Source organism: Anomaloglossus baeobatrachus, chromosome 7 (genome assembly GCF_048569485.1).
Source record: "Anomaloglossus baeobatrachus isolate aAnoBae1 chromosome 7, aAnoBae1.hap1, whole genome shotgun sequence".
NCBI lineage: Eukaryota > Metazoa > Chordata > Amphibia > Anura > Aromobatidae > Anomaloglossus > Anomaloglossus baeobatrachus.
Genome location: NC_134359.1, coordinates 113,030,293 through 113,043,430, shown reverse-complemented (window position 1 = coordinate 113,043,430; position 13,138 = coordinate 113,030,293). Strand labels below are relative to the sequence as shown.

Sequence of the window (13,138 nt, the reverse complement as noted above, 5' to 3'; positions counted from 1 at the left end):
CATGCTGTAAACAACCAATACTTTTGCCAGAAATTCCTGCAGCTCCTTTCATTTTGCTGTAGGCCTCCCAGACCAATTTTCTTCTTACCTTGTCATCAATTTTTGAGGAACTTCCAGTTCTAGGTAATATCACTGTTGTGTAAAATTGAAGCCACTTGTTGATGACTGTCTTCACATTGTTCCTTGATATATCTAATGCCTTGGAAATTTTTTGGCCCTGAGTACTGACTAATAACTTTCAAGAATGAGATTCCTTTGCTGTGTTGTAAGCTGATTACAGACCATGGCTTTTGCTATAAAATGCAACTAAGAAAATATTAGGAAAATTGTTTTAGAATTTTTATGTATAATGTTTATTCACTGCTGGTATATAGTTGTGTGTGGTTTATTTTCTGGTATTAAATATTTAAGCTAGAGGACAATTTGAAATGTTAATTCTGTGTTGATTTTTTCCTAATGGTTTTTTAAGGCACTGTGGGTGTCAAGTTAATGCTTGTCTCAGGCAGAAGAAAAGCTGGAATCAGTTTCGGTGTAAAACTAAGATATTTTATATCCCCGGCCCCGCTCGCCACATGGATTGGCCACTCGCCCCGGCCCTCCGCACGCATCGCCAGACATAACCTTGCGCTGCTGGGATCGTGACGGAGCCGGTGAACGCTGGTAACCATTATACACATCAGGTAACTAAGGTCCCTTAATTACCCGATGTGTATCATAGTTACCAGTGTACACCGGCTCCGTCACGATCCCAGCAGCGCCAGACATAACCTTGCGATGCTGGGATCTTGACGGAGCCGGTGAACGCTGGTAACCATTATACACATCGGGTAACTAAGGTCCCTTAGTTACCCGATGTGTATCATAGTTACCAGTGTACACCGGCTCCGTCACGATCCCAGCAGCGCCAGACATAACCTTGCGCTGCTGGGATCTTGACGGAGCCGGTGAACGCTGGTAACCATTATACACATTGGGTAACTAAGGTTCCTTAGTTACCCGATGTGTATCATAGTTACCAGTGTACACCGGCTCCGTCACGATCCCAGCAGCGCCAGACATAACCTTGCGATGCTGGGATCTTGACGGAGCCGGTGAACGCTGGTAACCATTATACACATCGGGTAACTAAGGTCCCTTAATTACCCGATGTGTATCATAGTTACCAGTGTACACCGGCTCCGTCACGATCCCAGCAGCGCCAGACATAACCTTGCGATGCTGGGATCTTGACGGAGCCGGTGAACGCTGGTAACCATTATACACATCGGGTAACTAAGGTCCCTTAGTTACCCGATGTGTATCATAGTTACCAGTGTACACCGGCTCCGTCACGATCCCAGCAGCGCCAGACATAACCTTGCGATGCTGGGATCTTGACGGAGCCGGTGAACGCTGGTAACCATTATACACATTGGGTAACTAAGGTTCCTTAGTTACCCGATGTGTATCATAGTTACCAGTGTACACCGGCTCCGTCACGATCCCAGCAGCGCCAGACATAACCTTGCGATGCTGGGATCTTGACGGAGCCGGTGAACGCTGGTAACCATTATACACATCGGGTAACTAAGGTCCCTTAGTTACCCGATGTGTATCATAGTTACCAGTGTACACCGGCTCCGTCACGATCCCAGCAGCGCCAGACATAACCTTGCGATGCTGGGATCTTGACGGAGCCGGTGAACGCTGGTAACCATTATACACATCGGGTAACTAAGGTCCCTTAGTTACCCGATGTGTATCATAGTTACCAGTGTACACCAGCTCCGTCACGATCCCAGCAGCGCCAGACATAACCTTGCGATGCTGGGATCTTGACGGAGCCGGTGAACGCTGGTAACCATTATACACATCGGGTAACTAAGGTCCCTTAGTTACCCGATGTGTATCATAGTTACCAGCGTACACCGGCTCCCGGTACACATGTGCAGGGAGCCAGCATTATACTCCTCTCCCCCTAGGACTACTCCTCCTATTATAGTCCTCCTATTATACTCCTCTCTGAGTATAATAGGAGAACTATTATAGCATGGGGGATGGAGCACAATGGGGTGCGCAGCATGGGGGATGTAGCACGATGGGGGGTGCGCAGCATGGGGGATGGAGCACGATGGGGAGTGCGCAGCATGGAGGATGGAGCACGATGGGGAGTGCGCAGCATGGGGGATGGAGCACGATGGGGGTTGCGCAGCTTCAGGGATGGAGCACGATGGGGAATGCGCAGCATAGGGGATGGAGCACGATGGGGGGGTGGGCAGCATGGGGGATGGAGCACGATGGGGGGTGCGCAGCATGGGGGATGGGGTGCGCAGCATGGGGGATGGAGCACGATGGGAGGTGCACACCTCCCCCCAACACACACAGACAACACACCACACACACACTGGGAACCACAAACACCGCCATACACAGACACCCACACACCCAGACAACGCCGCACACACACAACACCCAACACACAAACACCGCGGCATACATAAATATACGCACATACCGCACAACACACACATTGCACAAAACATACCTCCCCCCAAAACACACCACACCCACACAAACCGCGCAACACACACACACACACACACAACGCTACAGACACACAGCGCTCCACAAACAACGCAACACACGCAACACACATACAACACCGCTCTCACCCCCCGCCACACCCAGACAACACCCAGAACATGTACAGCGCCCTACACAAACACTTGGTAACTACACACAACAACATCTATATATATATATAACAAAAATCATACATGAACTACACAATACGTAAATTCTAGAATACCCGATGCGTAGAATCGGGCCACCTTCTAGTATATGTATATATATATGTATATATATATACATATACTGTGTCTGTATGTATATATATATATATATATATATTTATCTGTGTATGTGTATATATATATATACACATATATACTGTGTATGTATGTATATATGTATATATATGTATATATATATATGTATATATACATATATACTGTGTATGTGTGTATATATATATATATATATATATATATATATATTAACTACACAATCCCAAATTAAATGCTCTTTAACAAGACGTGGTATAACATAGAATTACTGAACTTTTTTTTCCTTCATTTTTAGGGCCAGGGAGATTTACTGAAGAACGCCAAAAATGAAGCAATTGAGAACATGAGACAAATCCAGCAGGCTTGTCTATCCAGTGGTCTAAGCAAAGTTTCAAGTACGGCACCTGATGCAAAATCCAAAAGAGGTCTAGCAGCAATTGAAGAGAAAGATACCGGGGAAGAAAATGGCCGTTTGTGAGGAAGGAAATCTGCTTTGACACTTGGCCTACCAGAGTTGGTGTCAGGGGTCGAAGGGTAGTCAGATATTCACCAGTTTAGAAACATTCCAAACCGAAATAGTGGCATTTATTGTGGTTACTGTTTCAACCTCACCTTCACAACTATGCCTACAATTTTTTGTAATAGTGAATGAATGTGTGAAGAGGATTTTTTAACACTGACCACAAAGGCTTGAAATTAAGATTTCCAATTGTGCCATTTAGTATCCATTATATTTATAGTACCATGCAGGGTCATTTTAGCAAACAAAGATTGGTCCCTATTATGAAGCTTTGAGGCCTCTCAGCAATGTACTGATTACCAAGGACACTATATATTTACACAGTGAAAGAAAAGGTATTCTCTCTGTTCCTTGTGATGTATTGGTTTGGAATAGCAGAGATTAGTTAGTAATTTATGGGTTTTACAGTGAGTAAAATCCAGAGACTGCTCATATGAACCCAAAATAACCCAGGGTTTGGTTTTCTGAAGATACCTGGAAAAAGAAACCAAGCACCCATTGTGCTTTTAACACTGGCTATTTTATGAGAAAAAAGACTATTTCTGTTAAGATATTCAGCCTTTGACTCTTTAGTTTATTACATATTTTCACCTTTAAGTAATTTAACATTTTAACATTTTACCTTTTTAACAGCTAGTATGAAGATCTCTACAGGAGATAAACTTTCAGTTCTGTATTATCTGAATTATGTAATGTTCCTCAATTTAACAAAGTGTATTTGTTAGTTGCTTAGGTACATAGTTAGCCCATATGAAACAGCAGTACCATGCTTACCTGAATGCAATAATACACATGACTTATATATAGAGAGCTGCTCAACCTAGTTCTATGAGCCACAGAGGGCATCTCAGTGTAATGGTAATTCCAGGATGTCATTTATGTAATCCCATTTTATTAGAAGTGTTTCTCGAAAAATTGGATACCATACTGCTGCGGTGACAAAATAATTTCAATACTGTTGATTTTTACTGAATAAGGACTGACGTGTTATGCACAGACCATTGAAATGAATGTGTTTTGCTGAGCGTTTATGCGTTTTCTGAGAAAGGGGGTAAGATACTGCCAGACAGCTCTGGAAGCTACTTATGTCCTGGAAGACTAAGGGGCCCAGCATCCGAATTCAAACTGCCCGACCCTTATCCTCCTTGAATCTTCCCTCAGAGAAGAGTTGGAGGACCACATATACTTTAGACGGTTGCCTCATCTGGCCTATAATTTCAGTGTGTTCGAGGTCTAGTAGGATTTTTCATTAAAAAGGGGCCTTACAAAATGAGGCAACCCAACCAAAGGACTTTAAATTGCAATGGCATAATTGATGTGAATAGCACTAGTGTTTTTTCATACTGCCTCTAAAATTAATACTGCACAGTTTGAACCAAAAGGTGGTTAAAAGGTTGACGCATTGGGGTTTTTCATAGATAGGGGTGTTATAGACAACACTGTACTTCCATCGCAAATTTGTGCTTAGAGCTACATTCTCCCATAACCTTCACAATGGAGAACTATAGAGGAAATCTACCCAGGCTAAGAGCTACCAAATGATGATAAAAAGTATTTGTGGAGAATAACTACAAGTAAGATATGGGAGACAAGATCATCCAGCTCAAATATATAGCTTCTTCTTCATTGCTTGAAAAATTCTTATACGTGGGACATCAAGTATTTATTCGAAAACGCTATTGTAGCGTGTGCATCAATGCGTTTCTGGTGTGCATCCACCTTTAATCATGAATAAGGGTGGATGCACATCAGAAACGCATTGATGCACATGCTATATAGCCATTTTCATGTAAATACTTGATGTCCTCTGTATAAGAATTTTTTAAGCAGTAAAGAAGAAGTTATTCATTTGAGCTAGACCATCTTGTCTAAGTCATCATTGACCAGTCCATGTGCGAGCTCTGAACAAAAGGTGGACAACAGTAATGGTGAGCTGGATTTTTCTATGTATGACAAGTAAGATATCTTTCACTTCTTAACAATTGCAGCTTACATACAAAATCTTCACGGATGTGTTGCGCCTATGATTTTCAACTTAGATTCTTGTGAAGACGAGCCTGTAATCATTAATATTTAAATGCTTACAATTCATTGTGCACGATAACTGTATAATGTAAATGGGGAAGTGACTAAATGAGATGTCCAAAAATGCTCATTCATCGTGCACTAAATTGTTCATGAGAACGGTAAAATTATCGTTGATCACTCATTAATTGTGCAATGGAAATAGAAATTGTTTGCTCCTTCCTGAGTGAATACAGTAAATGACGTTTAATTGAGCAATTAAACGATCGAAAATGAACAACCTATTCACACGATTATACTGAAATGTAAAAACTTGTCTGAAACAAATAATGTTTTGCTGATCATAATGATCGTTTACATGGTTATCGTCTCACCGGAGTGGGCCTTTTGTTTGTTGGTTATTTTACAAAGTACAAACCAACCTTTATAATTATGATAATTATTATTTCTATAGTGCCCACGTATTCTGATGCACTTTGCAATTCAGAGGGTACACACAATTGAGTATTGCTCCATGTGAAGGATCAGTTATGACTGCTAAGTTGGCATGCAGTTTAAATTACAGTAGCACACAGCACAAGTACGTAATTACTTCTATGTAAGAACCTGTTGTCAGTCCCACAATTTTATATACATTTTTCATCTTTCCAGAGCATAGTTAATAAATGTAAGAGAGCGGTGTGTGCCCCACTGCTTGGATCCCCAGCTATTACTGGAGCGTAAGGGCCCATTTACACACAACAATATCACTAATGATATGTTGTCGCGGTCACGGAATTCGTGACGCACATCTGGCTTCGTTAGCGACATCGTTGCATGTAACAGCTCTGAACAAGTGTTAACGATCAAAAATACTCACCAAATTGTTGATCGTTGACATGTCGTTCATTTTCAAAATCTCGTTAGTCATTGTGGACGTAGGTTGTTCGTTGTTCCTGAGGCAGCACACATCGCTACGTGTGACACCCCAGGAACGATGACCAACAGCTTACCTGCGTCCTCTGGCAACGCGGTGGGCATGTCGTTAATGCGGCTGGTCTCCGCCCCTCTACTTCTATTGGTCGGTCGCTGTGTGACATCGCTGTGATGGTGCACGGACCTCCCCCTTAACAAAGAGGTTGTTCGCTGCCCACAGCGACGTCGCTAGGAAGGTAAGTATGTGTGACGGGTGTTAGCGATATTGTGCGCCACAGGCAGCGATTTGCCCGTGACGCACAAACGTTGGGGTCGGGTACGCTTGCTAGCGATATCGCTAGCGATATCGTAGCGTGTAAATGGGCCTTTAGTCGCAACTCCTATTTCCATTTCACATCACAATGTCAATGAGAAGGAAATGTGGAACCACCATTTAGGACCCGCCTTATATGGGAGCCCTAGTAATAATACAGTTGTGAATAGGTGATTTTTTTTTTCCATATGAAAACCCTTTAAGTTATGTTTTAAAAATAATATGGCTTACCGGAGCGGCGCTTGGGGAGCAAGGTCATAGGAGGCAGGGGCGGCGATATTGAGGGCTCAGAGGAGCAGTGGAGCAGCAGCTCAGGAGGATCACAGGATGAGGTGTCTCGGCGCCGAGTGCATTGATCTGACTGCGGGCTCCATTGAATTGCCCGTAGTTGACTTTAACTTCAAGAAAACTGCTCCGGAGGCAGCGTGTGCACAGATTGATGCGATGGACTTCAAGAAAATAGTTATGGAGTCCTATATCTGCAGACGCCACCTCTGCGGCTGTTTTCTTGAAATCCATCTCTTCAACCGCAGCCGGTTCAACGGAGCCCACAGTCAGATCAATGGCACCCGCTGCCAAGACACCCCATCCTGTGACCCTCCTGAGTCGCTCCACTACAGTGACACCGCCGCAGTATGCCGGAAGATCAATGGCACCCACTGCAGCCGCGACACCCCCGAGCCCACAGCATCGCTGACCCTGCCTTCTGTGACCTTCCTAAGCCGCTCCACCACCGCCGCTCCCACCTGGTGAGCATTAGGATTAACACTAGAACTACTGCACTCGTGACACCTATATAGAAATACATGGTGCAAAGTAGTCAAAATGACTGCCTCAGTAGTTCTAGTGTTAAGACGCACTAGAGTTATAAGATGGACCCTCATTTTAACATTAAAAAGTATTTTTTCCTATTTTCCTTCTATAAATTTGGGGTGCGTCTTATAATTCAGTGCATCTTATAAAACGAAAAAATACGGTATTCCTCATAAGTTCCTAGAAAATTATACAAAAACTCTCATGTCTTCAAAAATGCCACTCTAAGTTCACACATCATGTTTTGTCATTTAATTGCAGCAGCCGGTGTGTACCGCCACGTCAGTTCCCTGTACAATCATCTTAATTTAATCTTGCAGGGACACATCTGTGTCACCTGAAAATCCATGTGGCCATTACAATCGACCATATAGTCTTGCAAGTGGAGCAGCTGTTTCCCTGGAAGATTAAGTGATTGTGAAGGGGAAATAGACTGTTGCAGTTGAAAGCCACCGCATGACCACTGTGTGTGAACACAACCATACACTGCCTAACCTTTAATAATAAATTAATCCCGATGCAGTTTAAGAAGGGCAAATGAATCCCACAATGCTCCAAATTACTAAGACATGCAAAATCTTTTTTGGAATATTATTATTATTATTTATTATTATAGCACCATTTATTTCATGGCACTTTACGAGTGAAAGAGGGTATACGTACAACAATCATTAACCGTACAAAACAGATTGGTATAGGAGGAGCGAGGACCCTGCCCGCGAGGGCTCACAGTCTACAGGGAATGGGAATATCTACATTTTATAAATAATAAAGGAAAAAGATGCAAAATTAGTACATCCCAACGAGACCCCAGATTCCTAAAATTAAAAAGAACATATGGATAACTGCACAAAATTGTAACAATAAATATAACATTAAACTTTTCTTGGTGTGCTATCTAAGAGAGCCAGATGATAACGCGTAATATTATGTAATGCACAATGTAGGAAGAGTGAATGTTCTAAAAATATAACAATATGTAGTGTACAATATTTTTAGGGACAATTTAACTCTATGCTCCAGGACTGCTGCCACTGCAAAAATAGAAAATCACATATTATTCCATGTGTTTTCTAGATATTGTAAAAACTTTTGTGCTGCCTGTTCTTTCTAGGTTCTTACAGGAGGTCCCAATGTATTTTTGGCATTGCCATGGTCAAATGTTGCAGATTGTGACGCTGCACAGACATCTGCCATTGGGTGCATGTAAGCTCCACACATGGTATCAAAAAAGTATAGAAATGTCAACTAAAATTGTAAAAAAAATATATATTATTTATACATGATCCCCTTTTTCTCAAAACTTGTATTCTACTGGTGATTATTATTGTACAATTTTGTGATGGTCCAATACAGTCATGTTCTAGGCAAAGTGTTTATTGCCTTCATGTATGTCTGAAAGAGTACATGACATAGATTGAGGTAAAACAATATGGTGCTCACCCTATCCACATGGTATAGAAGAAGCTAAATATCTACAGTCTAGAGTATATGGATCCCTTGTTGGCTTACATGGTTACACTGTCCAAACATTTCTCTGATCTAGCATTTCTGAAATTAAAACTTTTTTTTATTATGAATCCAAATACAACATGTTATAAAGTTTGGTCATAAAAAATAAGTCTATGCTTCATCTAGCACTTTTATTCATTTCAAACACAAGGGGTTTTTCTTCTTTGTTCTCTGAATCAATGTTTTGTTCACCATGTCCTCAGATCTGGTATTGGGCATAAAACAGTGTATGGCAAAACATCTAACTTTTTGAAAAGTATCTTTATCCATTCCATCCAGAGCGCCAGACTCCTGCCTATCCTTAGAAATTACATTACAATTGAAAAAAATACTCAGTTTCTTTTAGTATTTTTCAAAGCGAGAAATATATTTGGGTAACACCAGGGTATTCATAAGATAAATAAATGGTGCTCATCCTCTTCTTAAATTGAGAGGTAGTGTTTCTTCCTCTGGAGAGTCACTCTCCCAAACAATAGACATTACCCCTTAAAGGCCTGTTCTGCAGCCAAATCAGACCTTTTGTTTTACACTGAAAAAGGGCAAACTTCTTGAAACACATTTGCAAATAGTGAGTCAGGTTTGGTTTTTATCTGAAGTCATGTGACAAGGCTCTTTAAAGGATCACTATTGGCTTTTAGGATTGCCACTTCCAATAGTTGGCACTAGAGTTCAAGTTCTCTTCCTATAAGAACACAATTTGCTTCTTAAATTAAATATGCTATCGGGGTAGGGAACTAATGGCAATGTTTTTCCCTTACCTCATGACTGGTGCAACCCCCAGATAATTTTTCAAATTGATTTTGTGTAATTGGAAATTTTTGTTTCTGCATTACTGATCTTTCAGATAAAGAGGTTGTAACACACTTAGTCTGAAGGCAAATTTTAAGGTTAATGTGGTCCTAATAATTTCCTACTGATAGAGGTCAAGCTGTGAAACCATGCCACTGAATAACATGTGTTTATTATTAGAGGTCTTCTCCAAAATAGTATTGATAGTTTGTAGATTGTACCAGATTTGTGCTCACGATAGGGATTAGTCACCTGTAGATGGACCATCTTCTGATGACTTCATGGGGGATCTCTTGTTGTCATTGTAAAGTGCCAGGTGGATGGGCTGCATAAGCTTTCTGTATTCTAGAAAAGTTTAGGACAAAGTAGATGAACTCCATAGTCTGTTACCCTGTATCCTATGGACAGTTGTGCTCTTGGACCTTTACTTGGTAGATCAGTTGATGGGTATTCTAATGGCATAAAACTCAGTCTTGAACGTTTGTTTGATAATGCAGCCATGTGTATACAGTACAGCGTTCTTCTCTGATGTAAACCTGTCATCGTATTAGAATTTATTGTGAGTAGTTCTAGCTCCTGCCTCTGACTACCGACATCACTTTGGTACTTTCTTGAGTGTAATATTAATGTGCTCGTTCAACTATTATGATACTAGGAGGAAGAAACGTAACCAAGCCTGAGTTTCAAACCAAATTCCTTTCACGCAATGGGAGGATAGTAAATGTTTATTACTGCTTGTGAGTTTTGCCTTATTACATTAGAAGGATATACAGATTCAATATTTTGTCTTAGTGGGAACAGGACCTACTTGAAACTCAGAGCGTAGACTTCTTACCTGGCTTCAGAAGAGTTCTCGGGGCTGTGTGTTCTCTAAGCAAGATAAAATACAAATCTATTTATTGAAGAGCACGGCTTTTATTTTGAAAAGCTACCTTTTTAATGTATTTGATTAAGAGAGATATAATGTGCTAACTTTCTGAACTGAAGTGATTATTTAATATTTTGTTCTGATTTTTTGTTTTGGTTTGTTCATCTTTGTGTTAATCCCCTTGTATCCTTGAAGGTCTGCTTAACATTAAACAGATTTCTTGGCAATGATGGGGTTAATTTATTCTTAAAGGATATGACATCTTCAGGCACAATTTTATTTTTACTTAAATTCATCTACATTTGGCTAAAAATAATTTCTTGCAATGGGGGTTCATTAAAAGTTGGTCTTCTAAACCCTTTGTGATCAAGTCAACTTACAGTGTAGCCACCAATGGACAATGCAACACCGAGAGAAGCCAAAAAAAGTGAGGAAACCCAATGTCAAAAATGATTTTTAGCCAACAATAGGTGAAAAAAGAAAAAAGCTCTTGAAGGAGCCCATATCCTTTATATTTGTTTTAATGATTAACACTAACATGTTATTTTGCACATTACTGAGAAATAAAACTATCAACAAAATAAAATATATCGTACTGTTGTGTCAGTTTTTCAAGTCTTCTATTGATGGTTTGTGATGATCGATGGGTATCAACTGGGGCATGGATTTCATTACAGAAGTACACTACGGGCTGAGAACCACAAGACTGGATGGCCAGGATCACGATAATAATGATTGAAAACCGCACTGCATACTATAGTATGTTGATATTCACATATAGCATCCCACTGGGTCTTCGGAGACTTGTACAATCACCAAGTACACCGACCACCTACAGCAAAGCAAGAACTTGTTATACTGCATGTTAGTATACTGATATTCTGAGGTCTGATGTTATTCCTTTTAATTAAAATTTTAAGACACCCTTTAAAGCCTATACCAAATGTTGTCAAATGTTTAGGTAAAATTACTAGTAATGTAGCAAATACAGTGTCAGGTCTATAAGCATATGATTAGAACATCTACCGTAATTGCAATTAAAATTATTCCCCCCCCCATGCAAATTAGATTTCTTATCAAAATTTACAAATTTTCTGTGGTTTACAATAAACAGCACAGATTCACCATAAAATGTCATTTTCAATAACTCCTGCAGACTCAGTTATTTAAGACAAGCGTCATTAGTTTTTATTAGAGTACCATGTTACTGTTATAACCTGCAGAAAATGGGCTGCTCTATTCCTCATGAGTAGAGATTACTGGACCCATTGAATTTTGGGTTCAGCAGGTTCAGCTGGACTTTAGATGAAGTTCAGTACCAGACCCAGACTTGACCTGAACCCCATTGGAAGTCACTGTTTGGGCAGTTTGGCTCTCCGCTCACATACAGCCAGCCATTAGCAGAGCACATCTGGGGAGGGAGGGCTTTTTTTGTATACACTACATCCAATAACGTTGTTTTACCCTCAAAGAGAGACATTCAAAGACTGCAAGCAACCAAGCGGCATGCACTGAGTCAAGCACCGAGCATAGCAGAGCAGACCAATGCTCGCTCGAGTGTATAGCATACGTAAAGCACCCAAACTCAGATTTATTTTTTTTATAAAGTCTGTGTTCAGTACAAACACTGAGGTTTACTGATTGATCTTGCTCATCTCCACTCATGAGCAATGGCTTCCAGTTCACTAATATCCTTGTGTTAAGTATATGGTTCAAAAAGTTAAAAGAAGACATTATTGCCTTGCACAAGGAAAAATATACAAAAAGATGCAAAGGCAATGAATATTCCTATAGATACAGTTGGATGCAGAGTTTGCAAGTAAAAGGTTAAATTAACACTTGGCTACACTACCAGGATGTGGCACATAGAAGAAGCTACCACTAGATTCCTGAGGAGGCAGGTAGAAAAAACACTTAAGTGAGTACAAAAGACCTGCAGCAAGATCTAGTGACAGCAGTTTCAGCTTGCACAGTAAGGCGTAGAGTAGATGCTGAAAGTTCTCATATCTGAACCTCTTTTGATCCAAACAAAACATTGACTCAAAACCATATAAATAAGCCACAGACGTTTGAGGATTCTGCACTGGGGAGCAATGAAACAACACTGGTGTTTTCCAGGTCTTTTGATCAACGGTATGCCAAGAAGAGGAAGACTGAAACATATGCGGTATAGAACACCACGCCTACAATGAAGCATGCTGGTGGCTTGGTGATTTCTACAGTGAATCATGGCAGTGAGTTAGTGATGCTCTGGGGCTGCTTTGATTCCACTGGCATTGTAAACCTACTATGTGTCAGGTGGATTCAATGAAGTATTAGAAAATCCTTGGATAAGACATCCCATGTTCTGTGATGAAAATAAATCTTGGCTATTAGACCTTCTAACAAGACTGAACCTAAACATATCACAAAGTCCACCATGGTTTGGTTACAGAAAATGTCTTGGAGGATGCTGGAGTGGCCATTAGAAATCTATAAAAACTGACCAGCACCTCCAAACAGAATAAGACAAATATGAACAGGTGCAAGCCAAGACAACTAGTCAATATAAGCAAGAA

General features: G+C 40.7%; 1 protein-coding gene across 1 annotated transcript in view; it reads left to right on the top strand.

Annotated features, from left to right (window-relative positions):
• Window positions 1-5,007, top strand: part of PLCL1 (phospholipase C like 1 (inactive)) — a 472,800-nt gene extending 467,793 nt beyond the window's left edge. Inside the window, exon 6 of the mRNA XM_075317594.1 lies at window positions 3,121-5,007. Within this exon, the coding sequence (XP_075173709.1) occupies window positions 3,121-3,303 (183 nt within the window). The 3' untranslated portion in view covers window positions 3,304-5,007. The remainder of the gene's footprint in view (window positions 1-3,120) is intronic.
• The last annotated feature ends 8,131 nt before the right edge of the window (window positions 5,008-13,138 follow it).